General features: G+C 39.6%; 2 protein-coding genes across 2 annotated transcripts; both read right to left on the bottom strand.

Moving 5' to 3' along the window:
* Nucleotides 1-998: 998 nt before the first annotated feature.
* Nucleotides 999-7,225, bottom strand: clec11a (C-type lectin domain containing 11A). The gene is made up of 5 exons (XM_004083882.5): nucleotides 7,010-7,225; nucleotides 6,508-6,622; nucleotides 4,142-4,249; nucleotides 3,971-4,054; nucleotides 999-1,494 (listed from the first exon to the last, which is right to left on the bottom strand). Exons 1-5 carry the CDS (start codon nucleotides 7,103-7,105, stop codon nucleotides 1,082-1,084), a joined length of 816 nt encoding a protein of 271 aa, XP_004083930.1. The 5' UTR covers nucleotides 7,106-7,225; the 3' UTR covers nucleotides 999-1,081.
* A 6,752-nt stretch (nucleotides 7,226-13,977) lies between these two features.
* On the bottom strand, nucleotides 13,978-23,521 carry c24h1orf198 (chromosome 24 C1orf198 homolog). Its single transcript, XM_023952902.2, has 6 exons — nucleotides 23,177-23,521; nucleotides 16,883-16,933; nucleotides 15,672-15,797; nucleotides 15,407-15,574; nucleotides 14,922-15,269; nucleotides 13,978-14,766 (listed from the first exon to the last, which is right to left on the bottom strand). Exons 1-6 carry the CDS (start codon nucleotides 23,480-23,482, stop codon nucleotides 14,710-14,712), a joined length of 1,056 nt encoding a protein of 351 aa, XP_023808670.1. The 5' UTR covers nucleotides 23,483-23,521; the 3' UTR covers nucleotides 13,978-14,709.
* Nucleotides 23,522-23,524: the final 3 nt, after the last annotated feature.

The following is a 23,524-nucleotide window of genomic DNA, read 5'->3' as shown; positions in this document are numbered from 1 at the left end:
ACCAGCTCGTCTGGCACCAACAACCATGTTTAGTCACTTCAATCACCTTTGTTCTCCATTCTGATGCTTGGTTTGAACAGCAATAGATCGTCTTGACCATGTCTACATGCCTGAATGCATTGAGTTGCTGCCATGTGATTGGCTGATTAGAAATTTGTGCTAGCAAACGGTTGGACAGGTGTGCCTAACAAAGTGGCCAGTGTGTGCATATTAAGCTTGTTTTTCTTTTGTTTCTCCAAAATTCACTTGGCCTTTAAATATAAAAGTCAGAGAATTTGGGGCAAAATCAAGTGTATCTGTAAAGTAATTACATTTTTAATGTGTACATATATCCAAACATTTAGTAAAAAAATGTTTGTGGGAATGTCTGACAATTTTACTCTCCCTGTAAACAGTTTGGACTCCGCTAAAGGAAAGCCATTGAGTTTCTAGTTAACTTATATTTTTGTGCTGGTTTTTTTTTTTTTTAGATGACGTAAGAAAAAAAACAAAAAATCAATTTGACCTGAACTGCATAAAAGTTAAAAGCATTTAAGTGGACCATTTTAAACTCACTTTTGGAAAAGTTTAGGCTGCAGTTACATGTACACCAAGGGTTAAAGGGGTGCTTAGGGCTTGGTGGGAGGATTAAAGGTCTAACAGAGCAGGTCTCCTCTGGTAGAGGATGTTGGATCAGTAGTTTAAAAGAGGTCCCACCCTCTTCCAGACTTTGCTTTGCATAGCAGAGAGGCTCTGTCTAAATCCTTTTAGGACCAAATACACACTGATGTGTATCTCAAAGAGTTTTGGTATGTGCTGATATTCCAGAAACTGCCTCCAGCCTCTCCCTTTTTGGAAGACTTCGCGCAAATATTTCGAATTCCAGGAATAAAAGACCCCAAAGTCTAAACTGGCCAACCGTCAGTTCTGCTGCAGCTGAAATGTTTATGATCTTCACGAAGATCATAAAAAGTTTATGTAAATTTCAAACAGGGGGACAAAATGAACTCTTCCATTAATTGTTATTAAATAGCATTTATTTCTAATTCTCAACAGTTGGAAAAAGAATTGGTGATATAAAAAAAAGCACTTTTGGATCCAGTTAAAAATCCACCCTGTCATCAAACTCGCACACATAGTTCATGGTCCGGTCGCAGTAGTTGTCCCACCAGTCGCCGTCGTCTGACGACATGGCCACGCAGTTCTCCCGCCGCCCTCCGTCCGGCTGAGTGGACAGGAAGTGTTTACGCCACTGAAAATACGAGACCGCGGTCCCGTCGTCAAAAAAGTACACTCCCTCAGAGCGCAGGTCGTTGATGCCCAACCACACGGGCAGGTTCTTCGAGTGGAAGAAGGTCTTGACATAGTCAGCGAGGGCCTCCTGCTCCTTGCGGTCACGAGGCATCGCCATGCGTCCTCCGCGTTCCAGGCACTTCCGGGATGCTCCGGCGTAATCTTCCAGTCTGTTGAACACCAGGTAGCACTTGTAGCCCATCTTGCGGCCTTTTAAGCAGCCTGTGGAAAAGAGACGACCAGAACACACAGGACACATCTGTATCATTGCTTCAAGTGGTAAAATGAAAACACAAAAATCCCTTTTAGTGTCTGAAACAGCCGCACTGATACAAGAACCTGAACATGGTCAGTACCCTTTCAATACTTTGAACACAATGTATTGAAAGGGTATATTGTCCACACCTCTGTAGACAAATATCCAATTACAATACCCAAACTGCAGCACATGCATTTTAGATCTTTTAATGTATATGTAGCCAATATTGACTGCAAAAAGCTAGCTTGTTTACATCTACAGCAGTCATCTGGCTTCAACCATGGGGGAGTGAGGTCCCAATCACTGTTCTCCTTTCATGGTTTTGTTGTTTTGGGAATTTCTTTTCATTGCACTTTAGCACATTTCTTTTTCCTCTTCTTCATCTTCTTCTATAACAGTTTGTCAGATTTTACTGAAAGTATTTCATCACAATCAGATATTTGTTTTATTCTATAATCCTCAACTCATTTTTCTATTAAAGTTTGAATTTAGAAAGTAGTGTGGAAATGTTTATAGAAGTGTACATATAGTGTGTAGTAAGTTTTACAGCCTTAAAACATCTATAAACCTTCTTAATGGATTTCACATTTCACAAGTTAGTTTTAGAACATAACTCTTGCAATAAATTAGGGAACATTATTCATGAAAAAATATTCCTCAGTGTTTTGTTCTTTTCAAGTTAATGCTAAATGAAGTGGAGTCCTGCATTAAATGGTACGCTGTGAATTAGGAAGATATGGCATGAAAGGGTGAAGACCTCCACTTTCTCATATTGAAAGGAACCTTGTGTTTTCAATTCATAGACATGTTCCAGAAAAAAGTCCATGAGAAACCTGGTTGCGCTGTTTTGTACACTATATTACCAGAAGTGTTGGCTCAATTGCGTTGACTGACATATGAACTGGAGGGCCATCTCATTCCTAAGCCATGGAGTTCAATTTGATGTCGGTCCACCTTTAGCAGCTATTACAGCTTCAGATCTTCTGGAAAGGCTGTCCACATGGTTGAGGAGTTTTCATAGGAGTTTTTGAACATTCTTCCAAAAGGTCAATGGTGAGGTCACACACTGATGTTGGTGAAAGGCCTGGCTCTCAGTCTCCGCTCTAATTCATCCCAAAGGTGTTCCATGGGGTTCAGGTCAGGACTCTGATCAGGCCAGTCTAGTTCATCCACACCAGACTCTGTCATCCATGTCTTTATGGACCTTTGCTTTGTGCACCGGTGCACAGTCATGGTGGAAGAGGAAGGGGGGGGCCCACTCCAAACTGTTCCCACAAGGTAACCGCACACCATAATTCCTCCTCCACCAAGTTTCACACTCTGCGCAATGCAGTCCCAAATGTACCGTCCTCTTGGCAACCTCCAAACCCAGACTTGTCTATCAGATTGCCAGATAAAAAAGCGTGATTCATCACTCCAGAGGAGGTGTCTTATCAGGTCACATGAAGTCTGGAGCTCTGGAACAATTGACTGTGCAGAAAGTTTGTGACCTCTTTGCACTTTGTGCTTCAGCATCCACTGACCCCTCTCTGTCAGTTTACGTGGTTGCTCTTGTTCCAAAACTCCTCCATTTGGTTCTGATAGAGTTGACAGTTGACTGTAAAATATTTAGGATGAGGAAACCGCTGGATTCGTTGCACACTGTCCTATGACAGTCCCACGCTGGAATCCACTGAGCTCCTGAGAGCGATCCATTCTTTCACAAATGTTTGTAAAAACTGTCTGCATGACCGACTACTTGCTTTCATACATCTGTGGGCAGACCAAGGGATTAGGACACCTGATTCTGATCATTTGAATGGGTGAGCCAATACTTTTGGTAATATAGCGTATGTTGGCTTTTCTTTGAAATCGGCTCCCACAGACCAAACTGATTCAAGTTAGGGAAATAAATCAAAGCAGATATCTTGCTGTTGATAGAAGGAACATGCCATAACATGCTAAACTACAGAGGCAGCCCATATTTCCCTAACATTATTTTGGCTGCCTCCTCTCTTCTTCTATGTTTGTTTTTCTGCCTCCAGCATCTCTGTTATTAATTGCATAGTGACGAGCCAATAACAAGCAGTCATAAATTATGACTGTAATGTTTCCCCTAATGCGGCATCTTAAAGGGCTCTGGAGCTAACAGAGGTGTGTTTGTGAATTTTCCACAGGCCTCCTCTAATACAAACATTTGGATTATTTGCATAATACAAAATGCTGCATTTTAGCCATGGCGTGTTGCATCACGCACCAGGTTTCCCCTTTGATCTGTCGATCTCTACATCACTACCTACATGCACAAGCAGATGGAAAAACACCCCCAACCTGGTTTACAGTCTTTACATCAAAATGGTCAACTGTATTTAAATAGAAACCTCCTTATTTTTTAGGATTAAAAGATAACCTGATTATCAAGGACACTGAATACGATTGGAGGTAAAGGTTATCTGTCACCTTCTAGTCGTCCAAGCTCCTTTCGATTGACTTTGCTGTGCTGGTGAACATCACGGATGCTGTCCTCCAGATCTCCGACTTTACCTGTCATATCAGCAATAAGTATCATCAGTGATTTATCCACTGAAAGGATGTACACGACAGGAAGATGTCAAAGTTGAAGAAGCGTACCGTCCATCCTGTACATGTGGTCCATCAGCTGGCTGACCTTAACATCCAGAGTGTAGTGACCAACGTTGAGTTTATGGATGGCCTCTTCTATGCCTGCTAGTCTGGACACTAAACAGAAAAACAGACGCTCAGTCCTCAGGAAAGTTTAGTTTTGACTAATACCTTCGTCACAACTGCCTCTTCACAGAGCAAAAATTTGTATGCACATTTTTCTACAGGCATTTTGTGGACGACAGGTCGAAGTGAACCCTTAAACACTGAACACAAAAAGGGTAAATAATGGAGAAGTAGGTGAGACCCAGGCACACCTTGTAGGTTTCTCATTTTTTTACCCCCCCCCCCCCCCCCCCCCCCAAACCTGAAGCACTGCACAAAGAGCCCTTTAGTGCTGTTCCTGTGCAAAGTGCGCACTCCGTGCCCCCAATTCTGGCATCCCAAATGGACTTGAGTATCATTTTCACACCCCACAGTGGTACGTTCCATTGTCATGAAGTCCTTTAAGATGGCCACACTCAAGGGAAACTGCACTTGCACTACCCGTTTAGATGCAAGCCACTTGTATGCAATGCCCCACGGACCTGGTCAACCCAAAAACATGCATGTGACTAAGGTTGTGTCAAAATTTCTTCACTGCTCACCTTATAGTGCGCTCGCCATTTGGTAGTTCTGTCCGAATCTACAATTCCAAAAAGGAGTGCCCTGGAAATTTCCCAGAGGTCTCGGCAAAAAACAAATGTGCCTCAATGCTCACTAACCGGTCAGACTCATGTCTTGAAGACTTGCAATCCTCTCAACCAGTGTCCAGATTCTGTGCAAACTGGGACTGAGTCATCACCTTCCCAAATTTGAGGCATTTCTTCCTAACCCTGAAATTGGTCTGCATCTTCTTGCACTAGTCCTTCTTCTAAATGTATCCTCATAGAGTTCAACTTTTTGAATGTTGAATGGTTTGAAATTTAAAGAGTCCAAGACAACATCAACAGTTTGAAATTACAAAAAGAACACATGTGGATAAATGGGTCACTTGAACTGCTCCTCCAAAGAACAAAAGCTCTGGATTTCCCTCCACCAAAGGCCTTTTCTTTAGAAAATGTTAGTCTGTCACATATGCTGTGGATAAGCATCTGTTGATGACAAAGAGCATATTAGCATCAATTAACCTTTTAAATGGGGCAAATTTTGTGTTTTAGCTAAATGTTATACTGACTTTTAACTAAAAGCTGACCTAAAAGTTTGAACAAACCTTGTGGAGCACAATTGTGAATGTAACACTTGACCCATGTATCAGGCATAATCAGGTCGGTCATAACTGAGTTTGTGGCTTTCTATTCTTTTCTCACTTTTTATTAATCATACGAACTAATAAAAAATGTGCTAGGTTGAATTGGCTCAGAATCATTCTTAATTTTTAAATTCTCAAAAATGATTTTGCAGATTTTTCTCAGTTAGCATAAATTTCCAAATGTGTTCAAAGGTTTCTCATAATTTTTGTTTGTAACAATCATCACAAATTGCTGCAACCAATGAAAAAAAACTCACTCATTTTTCTTTTATATTATTCATTGGCTCTATTGACAACATTGGATATGAACAGATGTGTTTTTTTGCCGGCGTGCATGAACATTTTAGCGCGTCTGTAGGTGAAATACACTCTAAAAAAAGAGTATTTGGGCTGTAGGGCTTTTTTACATTGATCTAACTTAATTATTTAGTTTGGTGAAAATGAATCACTTTTTTGAGTTCATTCAACTTAAGAATAACACGTAGTTGTCTGACATAGTTATTTTACTTTCAATCAATAACTTTGGTGTGAAGCTGTCAATGCGTCATGACATCATAGCGTAAGGCAGCACAAGGACACATTTTCTTTGCCTATCTGGGCAGATTGGGGTTTAAGTGAGAATTTTTGTCCATGTGTATTGTTGTCTAGCTGTTTTACTCTGTTTTAGTAACTGCTATGTTTATTTCTTTCTACACCATGAGTTAGAGTTTGGGAAAGCATGATGACAAATCCCCCTGTGCGGAAAAACACCGTAGGTAGCACTATCAAAGACAGAGGTCACGACACGTGAGTTCCTGTCTTGTAATGCGGAATATCGCTTGGTCATTCATGTCTTTGAAATGGAAATTACACGACCCATTGGTTGAAACTTCAGATAAAGGTGTCAATTTAAGTTGTATGAACAAAATTTTTAAATAAAAACAAAAATAAAAAATTTAAGTTAGATCAACACATTAATTTGAGTTGGATATACATAAAAAATAAAGTTGAACAAACTTAATTCAGTTACGTGTTACCAATCGAAGTGATTCAATTAAGTTGGATCAACTTTTTTCTTTTTAGAGTGTAGTCGAAAAGTACTTACAGATGTAGTTGTAGGAGTTTTCAAAGTCTGACGTGGGACTGGTTGGCTCCCAATCAGGTTCTGGAAGAATATCAGGAACATCACCTCTTGGCTTCTTCCGCTCCAACCCGGACGTCTGACAAAAGATCTCCATGGTGTCAGAGTAGTTTTCCCACTCAGGTGAATAAGCTAAATAAGTGTTTGGTTCTGCACAGGCTAATTGCAGTTCTCCAAACAAACACGTTAAGGAAGTCTTTACAGTCCAACAAAGAAACCTTCATGTGTGGTTACTTTCCAAGAAAAGGTTGTTTTTGAAATCTCAATCATGTGCAGCATCCACTGGCAGAAAATCCCTCCTCTCTGGACATTTCATCTTTATTCCTTAGCTTCCACACTACTAAAACTTTTAATGGTTCATTAAATCTTTTAAAAAATCCCTTTGTTTTCTGTTTAGAGTGTCTATTTCAGAGATGTGTGTCCTGTCTAGTGCAGCTAGAACCAACAGCAGATGAGCAGTACTGACCTGGGTTGATGCGGCGTTGCTCGTCCCTGTAGGAACACACACAACCAGGCGGCACAAACACAACGCAGCGAGTGAGGCAGCAGCAGCCGGGCCCATTTTCTGCTTCCTGCTAATGTTTCCTTCAGCAGCTCAAACTCCCTCTGCGCCTCCAAGTCGCGCTCCTCTCTTTCCCTCCTCTTCCCCTCCTGAAGCGGCAGCAGGAAAGGAATCTCCCCTTAGATATTTGAATGGGAGGCAGCGCTCACACCCCCTAGAGAAGGAAAAAAAAAATACCAGGGAGAAGAGAGGAACTCAGGTAGTAAAAAGGAAGAAGACACGCCGTCTTTCTTTGTGCCTAAAGGCAGCTGTAACCTCTGAGCAGCAGCAATGCTCTGTGTTTGAACTCCCAGCTCCCACTTCCACTCATTGTGTGGAAAACATGGGTATACAGAGATCTCTGTGTGACTCCCTAACTTAGATTAGAAACAAAAACAACACACATTTTCACAAACACCGTTGGTCCAAACTGCCTGTGTCCTATTCCCATGTTTACACAGGGGCTTCTCTTAAAGACCCACTGTGATGAAAATCATCTGTACACGGTGTAAACTACAGACAAGGTCATTGAAAGGCCCATATCCAAACTTTGCCTGTTGGAAAAGTGTAAGCTGTATATGTTTGGCTCCTTTTGAGAGGTTTTTGGTCAACTGTTTATTGTGTAACAGTTTAGGGGCAGATGTGTAGCAGAATTATTGGGTAATATATCACTGTCTTTAATGTCAGTTATAGATGATTAGCTGACATTTAAAGGTGTGTGTCAGACAGAAGGGATCAAATGTTTTGACTAATAATTATAGGAGCTAAGTTGTGTACTTCAAGTTAAGGAGCTGTGTGACCTGGGTGACGTGTTACTGCAGGCTGTTGCTTCCCTGTACGACAAAGGCAATGAAAGGCTTGTCACTCGGATCAACGTCTCAGATAATTTGTGCTTTTATTATTTACGTAACTGAAAGCAGAATTCACATTCATTACTCCATTTCCCACAACAGCAGGAGAAAACCAAACCCTTTCTGCCTGATGCACACCTCTGAGGTCAGCTTATCAATCCATGTTTATAACAGGCAGCAAAGATGACAATAGCCACACCCACAGGACACATTACTCAATAACGTTCTCACATGGTGTTTTGGGTGTTTTAACATGTTGTTGTGGCATTTTTCTGATGATGCAGGACATTTATTAAGAAAATTAAGCTTAAAATTTCATTTTTGAGTATTTATTTATTCAAATTGTTGTGAATCAGGAGCAGACAAAAATGTTGTTTGGAAAAAAAATTAATTACCAGCTTTCACATATGGTTTGACAGAGAACTTTACACTGGAAGCCATTTCTGACATTTTATCTGGGCTGTGGACCAGCAAGGGCGACCCAAATATGGGCGTCCTCGTGGCTACATTAGGCAGTAGTACGCAGTTAGGCAGCAGTGGATGCAAATAATGTATGGTGTATGTGTTCTAAGAGTCTCTTCATTTAAATGGCACTTAAACCAATCCAATATCTTCCCTAACTTTATTAAAACTCCACTTTTTTCTTGCAATCTCATGGCTGCACTGAGAACATTTAATATTTTAATGGACAGTATAGAGCTGCCATCTGATAGAAAGTATTATCAGACCAATGGTCGGGGTGGGAGGCGCTCTAGTCATTTTCTGTCATTTCTGTCATTATTCTAGTGGAACAAAAATAAAACAATAAAGATGCTTGGTGAAGCCTTTTGGTTGATAAGTCCTTAAAAATAAAAGCATGAAATGTGACTCCCATCACTTCCAGTGTTGTCTTTGAATGTCTCTAAGTAAAGTTCTTTTGGAGGTTTTATAAGAGCTGGATTTGGTCTAAAAATGAAAAGAGTTGTTACAACATCATTCAGAGATATGAGACATTAAAAGCATTCAAAATATCTGCTGATCTTAGGATGGAAACATTTACCATGCACGTTTTTGGAGAATGAAAAACTAAACAAGCTTCTCCATAAAAAAAATTTGAGAGAAGGAAAAAAAAAGTACAGATAGTTTGGGTAAATTAAAATGATCTACTGTAATCATGACCAACAACGCGTTGATTCAAATTCAAATCAAGTCCAAAGAAATGACTGGTAACTGCATTAAAGATCTGACTAGTCTCTCCTGGAAGTAATGATGCAAAACCAGAGGAGGCCTGTTATGTAACAGTCTGCACAGAACTGTGTGTGTGTGTGTGTGTGTATGTGTGAAGGAATGCCAGTAAAATGCCACAAGAATCCAGTTTCCACGGAAGCAGCTCTGGGATGTGAAGGATGGGAGGAGCAGCAGGCGTCTGGTGAGTTCGAGTCTGGAGGAAGGCTGCAAATTCCCAGCTGCTCCAGAGAACTCCAAGATTCTTCCAATGAGAGCCCTAAACACAACCTAAACTAATGTTTACTACCTGAGTTTAAGCCAAACCGCCAAAGCATATGGACTTATTTCATGCACATCCTCTGTATCACAAATAAATATTTCTTTATTCGCATTTCGAAGATCTCTCCTTATTGAAATAATTTTGAACAAAGAACATTTATTGACAGTGTGCCTTATAACACTGTGCTTACAGTGGGGATAAAAGGTATACAGTCAGCCACCATATGTGTAAGTTATCCTGCTTAAAAAGATAAGAGAGGCCCATGGCTTTCCTCATGGGTATACCTCAACTATGAGAGACACAATGAGAAAGAAAATCCAGGAACTCCTGTTATCCTCCTGATAACAAAAGTTCAACTCAATACTTTGTTAACTCAATACTCTTTATTGGCAATGACAGCAATCAAACATTTTCTGTAAGTCTTCATAAGGTTTTCACAAACTGTTGCTGGTATTTTGGCCCATTCCTCCACGCAGATCTCCTCCAGAGCAGTAATGTTATGGGGCTGTTGCTGGGCAACAAGGTCCTTCAACTACCTCCAAAGATTTTCTATGGGATTGAGATCTGGAGACTGACTGAACCACTCCAGGACTTTGGAATGCTTCTTATGAAATCCCTCCTTTATTATCCAGGCGTTTGTGGTTGGGATCATCTACAATGTCCTTGCTGATAGAAGGAGGTTTTCACTCAAAATCTGGCGATACATGGTCCCATTCATTCTGGTCCCTTTGCTGAAAAACAGCCCCAAAGCATGATGTTTCCACCCCCATGCTGTACAGTAGGTATGGTGTTCCTTGGATGCAACTCAGCATTCTTTCTTTCTCCTTCAAACATGATGAGTAGAGTTGTTACCAAAAAGTTCTATTTTGGTTTCATCTGACCATAGGACATTCTCCCAATCCTCTTCTGGATCATCCAAATGCTCTCTAGCAGACTTTGGACGGGCCTGCACATGTACTGGCCTCACCAGGGGACAGCTGATGTGACACTGCAGGGTTTGGGTCCCTGGTGGTGTAGTGTGTTACTGATGGTAGCCTTTGTTACTTTGGTCCCAGCTCTCTGCAGGTCATTCATTAGGTCCCCCATGTGGTTCTGGGAGTTTTGATCATTTTGACCCCACAGGGTGAGATCTTGCGGGGAGCCTCAGATGGATGGAGATTATCAGTGGTCTTGTTTGTCTTCCATTTCCTAATAATTGCTCCCACAGTTGATTTCTTCCCACCAAGCTGCTTTGATTTCTGGTGTCCTTAGACAGCTCTTTGGTCTTGGTCATAGTGGAGTTTGGAGTGTGACTGTTTGAGGTTGTGGACAGGTGTGTTTTTTTATAGATAACCAGTTCAAACAGGAGCTATTAATACAGGTAAAGAGTGGAGGACAGAGGATCCTCTCACAGAAGAAGTTAGAGGTCTGTGAGAGTCAGAAATCTTGCTTGTTTGTAGGTAACCAAATTCTTATTTTCCACCATAATTTACAAATAATTTTATTTTTAAATCAGACAATGTGATTTTCTGGATTTTTTTGTCCTAATTTTGTCACTCATAGTTGAGGTAAACCCATAATGAAAATTACAGGCCTCTCTCCTCTTTTTAAGTGGGAGAACATGCAAAACTGGTGATTGACTAAATACTTTTTTGCCCCACTGTATATTGGGAAGATACAATACTTTGCAGATATTATCCATCACGGCATAAATGAGGTGCCACTGTAATCTCTAATGTTTTACAGATTGGACATGACTTGTGCAACACTGCAGCCCGTGGTATAAAGTATAAACAAACAGCCCAAACAGCCCTCTGCTTAGTTCCTGTGTTCTGACTGAAGGAAACTGCGCCATTGTTCATGTGACCTGAGATCCTGAGTCTCAAGCGGACCAGAGCTGTTGGGTCCACACCAGAGTTCAAGTGAACTTTATGAAACAGAGTATCCATGGCAACAAAGTCTTAACTTGTACTGCCTTTAGATTAGATCTAAGGCATTATTTTTAGCTTCTGAGCTGCCTTTTCCTTTGCACGGTATTTTCTGACATCAGAGCTTCTCAGCAATGCCAACAGCATCTGGATGACTGAAATTCAATTTCCACCACTCAGATGTGAACAGCCAATTTGAGGGCAAATAAAGAAAAGAAATCTGCAATTTCTGTTAAAAACATATGGTTTCATTTGAAACTAAAATGCTGCCATGTCTGCACAGGTAGTTATGCCATTAATCATTTTAATAAGAAGCAAAACGATGACATTACAGTAACAGGCCGCTCTCTGTTTTGGTAATAAGTTCAAAACTTTCAGCCAAACTTTTTGCTTACTTCCCCCCCACCTTTTCTGAACACAAAGCAGCCATTCAGGATCTGGATCCTAACAGAGGCGCCTTCAGTTCAAGGGGGAGAAGACAAGACAAACACGGTGGAGACCGACACAGATCAATGACGTGTGCAGATGTTGGCTGTTTATGATTCAGCTGGTCTGAAATACCAACATTTTCCCTGTTTATTTTACAACTTTCAGCGTAAAGAATTTTAATGTGGTCTGATGTGTGCCTGGTGTCAGGAGGAGAGCCTCCTGAGGGAGCCGAGTAACAGCCGATGAACTCTCTGGAGCTCATTCTTGACTTAGACTGAGGTCAACTTTGGTAAATTAAAAGAAAATACAGAAGCATCATGTGGTTTGGAGGACAACCCTGCTGGGAAATGGCAAAAAATGTATCCTTCAATGCACTTTAACGGGCGGGTTTGGATTTAGTTGAGGCCTCAGTCACAGCTGCCCGTATAAGTGAAAAATGGGCAAACTTGTGCAGGTCACGCAGGTGTAGTGACCACTATAATTGTAGGATTGTAGTCAACCCAGCGAGCCCGTAGAGTGAAAATGTTCATGTTGTCTGTGGGGATGGGCTACAGGTTGTTCAGGGAACACTTTGACATCATGGAAGGATAAGTAAGGGGGAAGTAGGTGAGATCCATCCATGATTTAGACATTGCTGATCACATCATATGAGACACGTCCTGTAAATCCAGCTGTGACTATTCAAGCACCATGTGGTGGAGCATTTTCATCCATGAACAGAACGTTGTGGGTGCGTTGGTAAGATTGGGGGATGATGATGTGTTCTATGTCTCTGAGGTAAGAAGGCACAGTGACTGGGTCATCTGCAACAACCAAATCGGTTTTGTGCTGACTTGCGATGGCTGCCTAGACTGTGGCACCTCCTCCACCAAAGCCAGCGGTGGGGAACAATGTTGGCCTCGGCGTTTCACTCGCCTCGCCTTCTCCAGCAACGCTGATGACCATCATTTCTGTGGAAAGTGACCCGACACTGATTCCGGCAGTGTTTTGGTGTTAGTGAAGTCACCAGCAACAGTCGTCTGGAATTCAAGTCGAGTGGGTTGTGAAACCATAGTACATCTGACTGCCTACTACCAACCCAAAGGCACACTGTGACCATGTGCCGCTGCTCGTCCATAAAGTGACGTTGTCTGTTCATGGCTGTTTAAATGATAAACTTGGAAAGACTTACTGGCAAATTCAACTTTTTAGACACAGAGAATGTTGACATTTATGCCACAATTAAAAGGTTTTTCTATAAGAATGTTTTGGTTTTGCCTCCAATAAGTAAGAAACACTGAATAGGGTGTGACCATTTTGTGGAAAACACTAAATGAGGTGTGTCTAGCACCCCAATACAATTGCCTCCCTATGTGTACGTCATACACTAACTTTTTTTACAATATCCCTTTGTGAGTACTGGATGTGTGACTCAAATCGGAGTCTAAAGTTTGACTTCTTTTCTTTGGCAGAATTGCTGGATTTTTCTACTTTGTGTTTTTTCCTACCAGCAGAGATCGTTTAGAAAAACCATTTCCAAAGATTTAAAGTCCCACTTGGAATCTATTTTTAAATAGTTCCCAGTGGTCTTTTATTTGAGACTGTCGTTTTGAGTCTAAAATAAAAAAAAACAAAATAAAAAAAAAAACACCGTCATTTTCTAGGACATATTTTCTGCAGAGCAGGAGTTCATTAGAAATTCCCTTCTGAGTTGTGAGTGACTGTTGGTGCAGAACAACCCTGGCTCCCTCTTTCAGTCACCCATAATTGAGAGCTCTTCGTTTCCGCACTCTCGCTAGCTAACGTTCGTGGTGCAACAAAAATGGCGAGCAATATTGTAGCTATCCAGTCGTACAGTTTAGATCCAGATTCCAGTTCAGACGAGGAAAACACTGACGTTCATTGATCCATTTGCCTCCATGTGGATGTGTGGAGGTGGAGCTTTTGTTCCACTCAGCATATTTTCTACGTCACAAATAGGATTTTTTTCCAAATGGCATTTTTCCATCTGCTCCCAATTCACAACTATTTGAACAAAAAAATATTCAGAAATGAAGTTTTAACATTAATTTTCTTTGTCTTCCATCATCAGAAAAATGCCACACGAACATGTTAAAAGCACCAGGAACATGATTTTCATTGGAGTCCTAAAACTAATTATTAGAAAATCTAAAAACCACCCTTTTTGATAAAAATTTAAAAAAAAAAATTCTTCAAGAAAGCCTTAAAAAAACCCAGAAGCACGATTGACGCTTCATTTATTTGACCTACTTTCAATGCGTAGCTTCAAAACACAGGAATTACACACAGGAAGTTACAATCAGCAGATAAATATAAACATCTGGAAAATAGTTCTATAGTTTTGCATCAGATTTAATTTCTACAAGCAAAAATCCCCGCTGCAAACCTGTGCTGTCCATTTGCCAGTCAGATCTGTACCTTTGGAAAAAAGTTACCATAGCAACCCACCCCAACAATAGTTGTGAACTCCTGAGAAAACTGCACATTGCGTCTTCCGTCCCAAAACACCCAACACATTAAATCTGACAGTAAAAGGTACTTTTTCCCTCCTTTTCTGTGAGATTTTCTACAATCTGCAGGAACAAGAATGATCTGAAACAGTAATAAATATGTTTTAAGTAGAATAGAAACGTACTCAAATAAAGTGACGTGGATTTTAGTGTCGGCACCGTGTGATAAAAACACAAAGCTGCTTATGGAAGTTATGAGCATCTCTGATGTGGTGAGAATGTTTTCATGAACATCAGTGCATCAGTGCAGTAAAAACATTGATGAGCGTCACGCTAAAAGGTTTGGAATCCACTGAAGATCAACACAAAAGAGGAAAAAAAAAAAGGTATTTCAAGCTGCTGAAGCTGAGAAAAACGAGGAGGTCTTGTTGTCATGGCAACAGCCCATGGGAAGCGGGTGATGAGGACTTGTTGGGGGGGGGGGTGCGCTCACAGCTTAGCTTTACCAGTTGTCCAAGAAGTCGAAGCCGGTCTTCAGGATGCTGCTGCTGGTGTTGAACTGTGGAGACAGGAAGAAGTTGAGAAACGGAACCTCCAGGAGGCATTTGGACCAATGATCAACCACTTTTCTGGATTTTTTGAAGACGGACTTTAATTTTTTTGTAGCTTTTCCGGTAGTCAGACTAAGCAGAAAAAACATGCTTGTCGTCTTACCTGGGAGAAGGTCGGGCTCATGTCCAAGTTGGTCGAAGCTTTGTCCTCCCTTTCTGCTGAGGCGGGGGTGCTAGACGGCTTAGACATCAGGCTGGAGGGGAACATTTCATCCAGGCTGCTGCCGGCCAACGGCAGGGTGCTCTGGGATCTCTCCCAGCCTCCAGTGGAGGTGCTGCTGGGCGGGGCCGGGCTGGGCGCAATGGAGATGGAGGCGGGTGTGGCGCTGACGGTGGTGGAGGAGGCGGGCACAGGGGGCGGGGGGGCAGGAGGCTTGGGGGCTCGGTGTTTAATGGACTTGGCAGGAGCAGGAGGCGGATGTTCTGCTGGCTCTGCTCCCTTGGAGCTCTCCTGAGGAAACGATAGGATTCAAAATTTTAACTTCCTTTAAGAAATGAACTAGAAACGGGTACATTTGAAAATCCTCTGGTGTGAAGCTGACAGTGAAAAAAACATAATTGGAGACTTTGAGAAGTTTTGGACCGAACCTGTCTGAGGTAAGAGGGGAGGGGCTTCTCTCCCTTCTCCATGGATTTGATCTGGCTGGGTGTCAGGGACTGGAAGCCGGTCTTTTCACTCTCCAGCCTGGACCTTACAGAGGTGATCTTCCAGAAGGAGGACTCCTCCCCAGGTTTCTGCCCCTCGCTGGCAGACACCTTCGTCATCAGAGTTGCCAAAAATTTATGCATTAATTTGACGAGCCACACAATTTTGGCCAAAGCCACATGCAGTGGCGAGAACTCCAAACCTTACCTTGGTTGCAGGTGTGCTCTTGCTCCCCTGATTGGGATGAGGAGCTTTTGCCGGCTTTGGTTCTGCCTGTGAGACAGCAGGGCTCTGATCTGCAGATTCTGAGCTCAGGCTTAACTCCATCTGACTCTACAGGGAGGTCAGATATTTCAGTGTCAATATTTGAATAGAACATCTTAAATTCTGTGAGGATTGCATGACCCGTGATCATGATACGTCCACCAAAAGGTGGACTAGATCCACCACTCTGGATTTGGGCTATTTTTTTTTTTTTTTTTTAAATATAGGTCATTTAGTTGATCAATATCAGATTTGATCCTAAAATAATTTTCATTCGTACAGAACATCTTAAACTGTGGATTATATGATCCCCAATCATGATACTTCCGCCAAAAGGTGGAATGGACTTTTTTAAAAACCAGGTGTCAGAGGTTAATCAGAATTTCAATCCCTGACTCCAGAACTTTGATACATTTATTATATTAATTGTTGAGGCAACAAATTGATTCTGATGTCAAACCCCAAAAGAGCTTAGTGTTTATAGGTTCTACAACATTTTTTTAAATTGTGTGTCGTTTTATAAAAGCCTTACTTCCAGTTTGCTGCCTTGTTGCCTGTACTTTTGAAAATATTGCCAAATATTTATATTTATGTCCTTGAACAGAAGCTTTAATACTGAAGACAATAATACACTGAGTTTGTCTTTGTATTACCTTTTTAATTTGTACTTCTACTGTTTATATTTGCCTGATAATGTTTTTAAGAAGAAAAAAGGAGAAGTCACTAAAAACTTAAGTTGTCAAGAAAATTAAATATTATGTTACCTATAAACCAAGTATTTTCTTTTTTTTAAACCTAGTATTCCCAAACAGCCACACACAAATACCTATTAATTATTTAACATGCATGGATTCAGCATTTCCAAAGACAAACACCTTGTAACAAACAAACATCTTACGATTTTATTCTTAATTAAAACAATTGAAAATGTCATATAATCAAAAAAAGATTTTGAATAAACAAAATCTAAAGATGAAGCCAAACACCCAGACCTGTTGACGCATAGTTTCAGCTAATCAATGTAGAAAGTCAAAAGGTCTGATTTCTTAAAAAAATATATAAATATTTTTACAGTATTTCTATTTTATATATTGTAAATTTATGTTCGTTTAGCCACCAAGAAGTGTGTCTGTAATAAACTAATTAGTATTTACCTTTGTTTCCCATGAAAATGGAGCAGAATGCTCATCCTGCCACGTAATGTCCTGCAGAAAGAGAAAACAACTATTTACAAATAAATTTAAAACCCATAATTATAAATAATGTGGACTGGAAAAAAAGTCATTTTATTTATTTTTTAACGTGTCCTAATGTTCATCATGCAAACTCAGTAAAACATGGGGCGGAACTAAAGTTCAACCTTGTTTCCTCTTTGCCCTTTTCTCCGTGGTACACAGCAGTCACTGAATTAAACAATTTAACAAATGAGAAAAAGGGAGGAGCTAAGATGGCGGTCCGTGCGGTCAACTTTTTGTGAGCTGCTACGGTCCGGTCCCAAAATATCCCTTTTGACCTCATTTTCAAACTGCTGAACTAGTTTTGCTTTTTTTTTGTATTACTCTCAAGTCTTACCATTGTAAAGGGACAAGAACGAACTGAGAAAAACAACAACGGCAATATTAAGAGCTCCTAGAATGCCACGGGAAAAGCCTGTATCGGAGAAGCCGACTCCCGCATCCAAAAACCCAGAGATGACAACACATGACCACGAATACGCCATGGAAGTTTCCTCGCTGTCTACTAAAAGGAAAACCCCGGTTACACCCACTAAACCCTCCGTTCCACCTAACAAGGTAGTCATCTCTAACAAAAGTGATGCCGAGTTGTCAGCATTAACTGCCGCCATCGAAAAACTGACTGCGAGATTTGACGACTTTGACGGCAGACTTCGGGAAAACTCTGTGATTCTGGCTAATCTGACGAAGATCACTGAGGTAAACGCTGCTGATATAAAGGACTGTAAATCCAAAGTGCACAATTTGGGAAAAGAAGTTTCTGTGCTGAGGAAAGAAAATGATGACTTAAAAGAGAGGGTGGTGGAGATGGAGCGATATAAACGGCGCTGGAACCTGAAGTTACAAGGTTTGAAAGAAAAAACCGAGGAAAACACCCGCAAAGAAGTCCTGGAGATCCTGGCAAAGATCGCGCCACAGCACACATCGGTGTTGGAAATGGTTGTGGATACAGTACATCGGCTGGGGAGGAAAGAAACCGGGAGGCACCGCCAAATTATCATCCAGTTCTCCATGAGGCACTACCGCGACATCTTCTGGAAGGTTTCTAAGGATGCAAGGGTTTGTCAAGAGTTGGGAATCTTCTTCAAGCAGGATTTCTGTAAAGCTGACCGAGAAGCAAGAGCTGCTGTCTGGCCCAAAATGGAGAAAGCGAGAGCTGCGGGACAGAACGTGTACTATCGAGGCCACATCGGGTACGCTAATGGAGTCCGTCTGTTTCCAGACTAGTTGTGTTGTTGTTTTTTTTATTCTTCTTTACTAGTTTGGAGTTAACTACCATAAATGCTTTGTTCTTAAAGCATAAACCTCATTTGCTCCGTTTTTTCCACACCTTAAGTTCACAGAGGAAAGTGAAACTCTGTTGTTGTTAACTTGAAAGTTATAAGTTCTAAAGTATTTTTTCTAAAAGTTTGAGGTCTAGTTCTGCATTACAATGTTGTTTGGGATCTGAATTCCAACCGCTAACTTTCACCTTCAGTAACTAGCTAAGTAAGTAACTTTTTGTTCATTTTTGTGTTATTGTTTTTTTGTGTTTCATGTCTAATTTTAACTTTGTTTCTTTAAATGTTAGGGGTTTACGAGACAATGTAAAAAGAAAATCTATGTTCCTATTCTGTAAAAATGTGAAAGCCAGCTGCATTCTACTGCAGGAAACTCATTCTGTTAAAGCAGACGAACAGTTTTGGTCTAATCAATGGGGAGACAAAATCCTATTCTGTCACGGTACAAACAAATCTTCTGGAGTTGCTTTGCTCTTTAAAAACTGTTCGTTCAAAGTGATTACCCATATCTCTGATGATGACGGTCACTGGCTCATCTGTGTTCTTAAAACTGATGATGGTTTCCTGATCCTGTCTATGGCTATAATATTCCTAGTCAAAACAAGTTATTATTAACGGAAATTGCAAAACATGTCAAACTTCTCAATCACAAGTACTGTACAAATACTGTAGTAATTGGTGGTGATTATAACATGGTTCTAGATGAATGGCTGGATAGAGTACCCTCAAAGTTCAATACCCATCATATTAATCCAACTTTACGGGACTTTTGTCTTGATGTTAATGTTTCTGACCCCTGGAGGATTAAAAATCCTCTCAGACAAACATTCTCTTGGTTCAAGCCTAATGGATCATCAAAATCTCGTATTGACTTCTGGCTAGTCTCAAATAACCTTCTACAAAACAAAATAGACGTTAACATCTCAGCAGCTCCCCTTACTGATCACTGTTTGATTGAACTTAATGTCAGCTCTCAAATCCAAAAATCCTTTGGAAGAGGCTACTGGAAATTTAATTCTTCACTTCTCACTAATGAAACTTTCTGTAATGCTGTTATTGACTTATTAGAAACAATAAATAGTGATTCAACCCTAAAATCTTACACTGATAAGTGGGAATTCTTTAAATTCAAAGTACGTCAAACTGCCATTAAACATAGCAAATTAATTGCAAAACATTATAAGCAAAAAGAAACTGAAATTTTGACTGAGTTAAATCAGATTTGTTCCAAGCCTGTTTTCAACGAGGATGATAAACAACGCAGAAGCATTTTACAGTGTTCTCTTGACGATATTTATATTAAAAAAGCGAAAGGAGCCTTCATCAGATCCCGAGCAAAATGGGTGGAGCTTGGTGAAAAGAGTACTTCTTATTTCTGTAATCTAGAAAAGAAGAGGCAAGAGAAGAATGCTATAAAGAAACTTCATATTAATAATCAATTATGCTCTGATCCTCAAATGATCTCTAAAGAAATAAGTTCATTTTATAGTAATTTGTATTCGTCATCTTATTCCGAATCCCATAATAATACTTTTTTCCAGACAATTAAAGATTTCATTCCTAAGATTGATGACAATTTTAGAAATTCTTGTGATTCAGAAATAACTTTGCAGGAATTAGAGAAGGCTTTAAGCTGTCTGTCCAAGGATAAAGCTCCAGGATGTGATGGACTGACCAGTAACTTTTATAAATTCTTTTGGGAGCATATCAAAGATTTAATTTTTGAAATGTTTAAAGAAATTATTCAAAATGGGTCTCTAACACATACAATGAAACAGGGTGTAATCACCCTTATTCCCAAGCCGGGTAAAGACCCAACATTTCTAGATAATTTAAGGCCTATAACTCTTTTGAATACTGACTATAAGCTTCTAACGCATATATTTTCAAACAGATTCAAGTCAGACATAACCCAAATAATCTCTGAAACGCAGTGCGGTTTTATTAAAGGTCGCTCAATTCATAATAACTTACGTCTTGTTCTGGATATGATTGACTATGAACATCTCATAGATACAGACGGTTTTATTTTATTTTTAGATTTTTACAAGGCCTTTGATATGATTGAGCATAATTTCATGTTTCAAACTCTGCAATTCTTTGGTTTTGGTAACAAATTTATTAATACAGTTAAAACTTTTTATTATGAAACCAGTAGTTCTGTTTGTTTACCTCAGGGGACGTCTCACAGATTTAACATCAGCAAAGGTATAAAACAAGGTTGCCCAATTTCACCCCTTCTTTTTATTGCAGCAGCAGAAATGCTGTCTTTGCTCATCAAACATACTGACTTTGGTAAGCTGACAGTTGCAAATGCTGAATTTTCAATAAGCCAACTAGCCGACGATACAACAATTTTCCTTAATAATCTTCATGACATCCCCAAGATTCTTAAAACGATTGACTTCTTTTCAAAAGCTTCAGGCCTCAAATTGAACCTAAACAAGTGTGAGATCTTACCCATTAAACCATGTACATTATTGAATGCTTATAATATCCCTATTAAATCCACAGTTAAATACCTCGGAATGCATATAACTAAAAACAAAACAGACTTGGAAAAACTGAATGTTTGGGACAAATTAGAGAAATGTTCGACTCTGCTGAATAACTGGGCACAGAGAGATCTTTCTATTTTTGGTAGAATTATCCTCACCAAAATTGAAAGCATATCCAGATTCATATACCCCACCTATTCTATAGGTGTCCCTAAACAAGCCATCAAATCTATTAATCAAGTCAATTTTAACTTCATATGGAAAAGGAAAACACACTATGTTAAACAAGGTACGCTGACTAAAAAATATGAAGATGGAGGTCTTCAAGCCATAGACTTTAACAGCCTTAATGGCACCTTAAAAATAAACTGGTTAAAATCATTTATTAGGAATCAAAATAGTATTTGGTTCATTGTTCCTAATAAAATATTTTCCAGCCTAGGAGGGATCCAATTTTTACTCAGTTGTGATTTTGATAATAAGAAACTTCCCATCCAACTCTCGTCTTTTCATCAGCAAGTTCTCATGTATTGGAAGCTCATTTATAAACACAATTACAGTCCACACAACACTCCCATATGGAACTGCAGATACATCACTATCAGAAACAAATCCATCTTTGTTCCAACATGGTTTGAAAATGGAATTTGGTCTTTAATGCATCTTCTTAATGACAATGCCACTCTCATGTCTTTTGATGATTTCACAGCTAAATATGGTTCACTAACGAATAGAAAAGATTTTGAAAAAATTATTAAGGCCATTCCTCAAAATGTTGCGAGCTCAGTTTCTGATATGTTTCATAATGACATCTACAGACATCCTACTGTCCCCAAGCTTCTGATTAATGGACACAACATAGCAACTGCCAAACTCCCAAACCTTCAAATCAGAGAATATTTTAATGTAACGTCATTTCCCTACATCTCAAATCCAAATTATATAACCCAATATTTTAATCATTCAAAAAAGAAACAAATACAAACTAAATATTTAAAACTCCCCATTCCTCCTAAAGCCAAGGAAGTTCACTTTAAGACCTTTTCAGGTATTTACCCTTCCAAGGAATTATTAAGAAAACGGTTTGGAATTCCTGAAAATTGTTGTTCTTTTTGTCATGTGGAGATTGAAACAACTGAGCATCTTTTCTTTGAATGTTTTTATTCTGATGTCTTTTGGAATAGTTTAAATTATTGGCTTTTCCCCAAGATTCCACTTTTAGCAGACTTTTCTATTAAGGATATCATTTTTGGGTTTATTTTAGAAAACAAGAACACAGAACTTCTTCTGAATGTTGTAATTATTTTGGGTAAATTCTATATACATAAATGCCGTTTCCTTAAAATCAAACCATTTTTTTCTACATTTCATAAAGAACTCTGCTCTTTTTTTTCATCTGTAAACTTCATGGAAAACAAACTTGCTATGGAACTTCAAAGTATCATATGTAAATTACAGCTTCTTGATAGCCCCCTAAGTTAAGATTAATTACAATGTCTATGTAACCCCCCCCCCCTTTTTTTTTTTTTTTTTTTTTTTTTTTTAATTTATTTTTTATTTTAATGTCTTGTATTTATTTTATTTTATTTTTCTGTATCATTGGTAAAAAAAAATTATATTGTCTTTATTCTGGAAAAAAAAAAATATCAACAGTATTCGAATTTCAGAGAAGCAAAAAGCAATCAGAACATTGTCTGTATGTGATAGATTCAGTATTTTTTCATAGAGTTTAACCCCCTGGCTTATTTCTATTTCTACTCGTGTTCCTCTGTATGTTACAGATGTTTATTTGATATATGCTGTTGTGTTTTTTTTTGATTGCATACCTAAAAGTACTTTCTTGTAAAATGGCATAATGTGCAATAAAGTTGTTAAAAAAAAAAAAAAAAATGAGAAAAATCAAAAAAGTAGTGATTTCGACTGCGAAATGTTAGCATATCTCTGCTAACAGATTAGCATGACGCTAACTGCGTTTACACAAGGTAAGTCTGGCTAAAACTTCCCTAATTTGTTTAAATGTAAAGATATTTTGGACAAAATTATAATTAGATATTCTATAATGTAAAACTTATAGAAAACAAACAAGATTAGAGCTAGATAGATAATAGAACTAGAACATTTAGGATACGTTTTTGAGCACGTCGAGTAACTAAAGAGTTAATATATTTTGAGGAAATGTAAACATCGTAATTTTTGACCGCCTTTCCTCTTTTTCCCCCCATTACAGTCGTAGAGTTATAAATTGAAGGTCAGAAATAAAATGCAAAAAAACAGAATATTAATTTTTTAGGACTTTCATCTATAAAATGCCTGGTGACGTGGGGAAGGCGCAGTGACGTACGCACACATCTACACATAGCCACTGTTAGCAACCGTAAGCTAGTCGGAAGAAAAACAAACAATAAAAACCCGCCAATGTGGGTAAAGTAAGGTACCTCTTCACCGAAGTGGACTATCTTCTGGCCGGTCTGAATGAGTAGTTTGGGGTAACAAACCACCTCCTCGCGCTCCACTCTGTGCATAGCATATCGGGCTCGGATTTGAGGGTCCATCATCCAGTTATCGATGGCGTTGTCCTGTTCCTGCGGTGTCATTTTATCCCAGGACGACCCGTGCTTGGCTTTGATTTTCTCCCGTTCCTGCATGATCTTCCTCGCCATGGAGTTGATGGAAGAGAAGTACTCCAACTTCTTTTCCTCCATTCTGTGGGCGCCGAGCCCTTGCATCGTAGCGGCGGCCATCTTTGACGGGTGCCGACTGATGTTATCATGGGAGCAGCTGGA

Source organism: Oryzias latipes, chromosome 24 (genome assembly GCF_053564925.1).
Source record: "Oryzias latipes strain Hd-rR chromosome 24, Olatipes_Hd-rR_3.1".
Lineage (NCBI taxonomy): Eukaryota > Metazoa > Chordata > Actinopteri > Beloniformes > Adrianichthyidae > Oryzias > Oryzias latipes.
The sequence above is the reverse complement of the archived record's forward strand: the minus strand, read 5'-3'. Positions and strand labels throughout refer to the sequence as shown.

Coding starts and splice junctions, on each gene's coding strand:
- clec11a (XM_004083882.5), bottom strand. CDS start 7,105: ATGGGCCCGGCTGCTGCTGCCTCACTCGCTGCGTTGTGTTTGTGCCGC. Junction 4,250..6,507: donor AAACTCCTACAACTACATCT/GTAAGTACTTTT, acceptor TTTTCTGTTTAG/TGTCCAGACTAGCAGGCATA. Junction 1,495..3,970: donor GGAGCTTGGACGACTAGAAG/GTGACAGATAAC, acceptor TCTTTTCCACAG/GCTGCTTAAAAGGCCGCAAG.
- c24h1orf198 (XM_023952902.2), bottom strand. CDS start 23,482: ATGGCCGCCGCTACGATGCAAGGGCTCGGCGCCCACAGAATGGAGGAA. Junction 16,934..23,176: donor TAGTCCACTTCGGTGAAGAG/GTACCTTACTTT, acceptor CTCTTTCTGCAG/GACATTACGTGGCAGGATGA. Junction 14,767..14,921: donor TGAGCCCGACCTTCTCCCAG/GTAAGACGACAA, acceptor CTGTCTCCACAG/TTCAACACCAGCAGCAGCAT.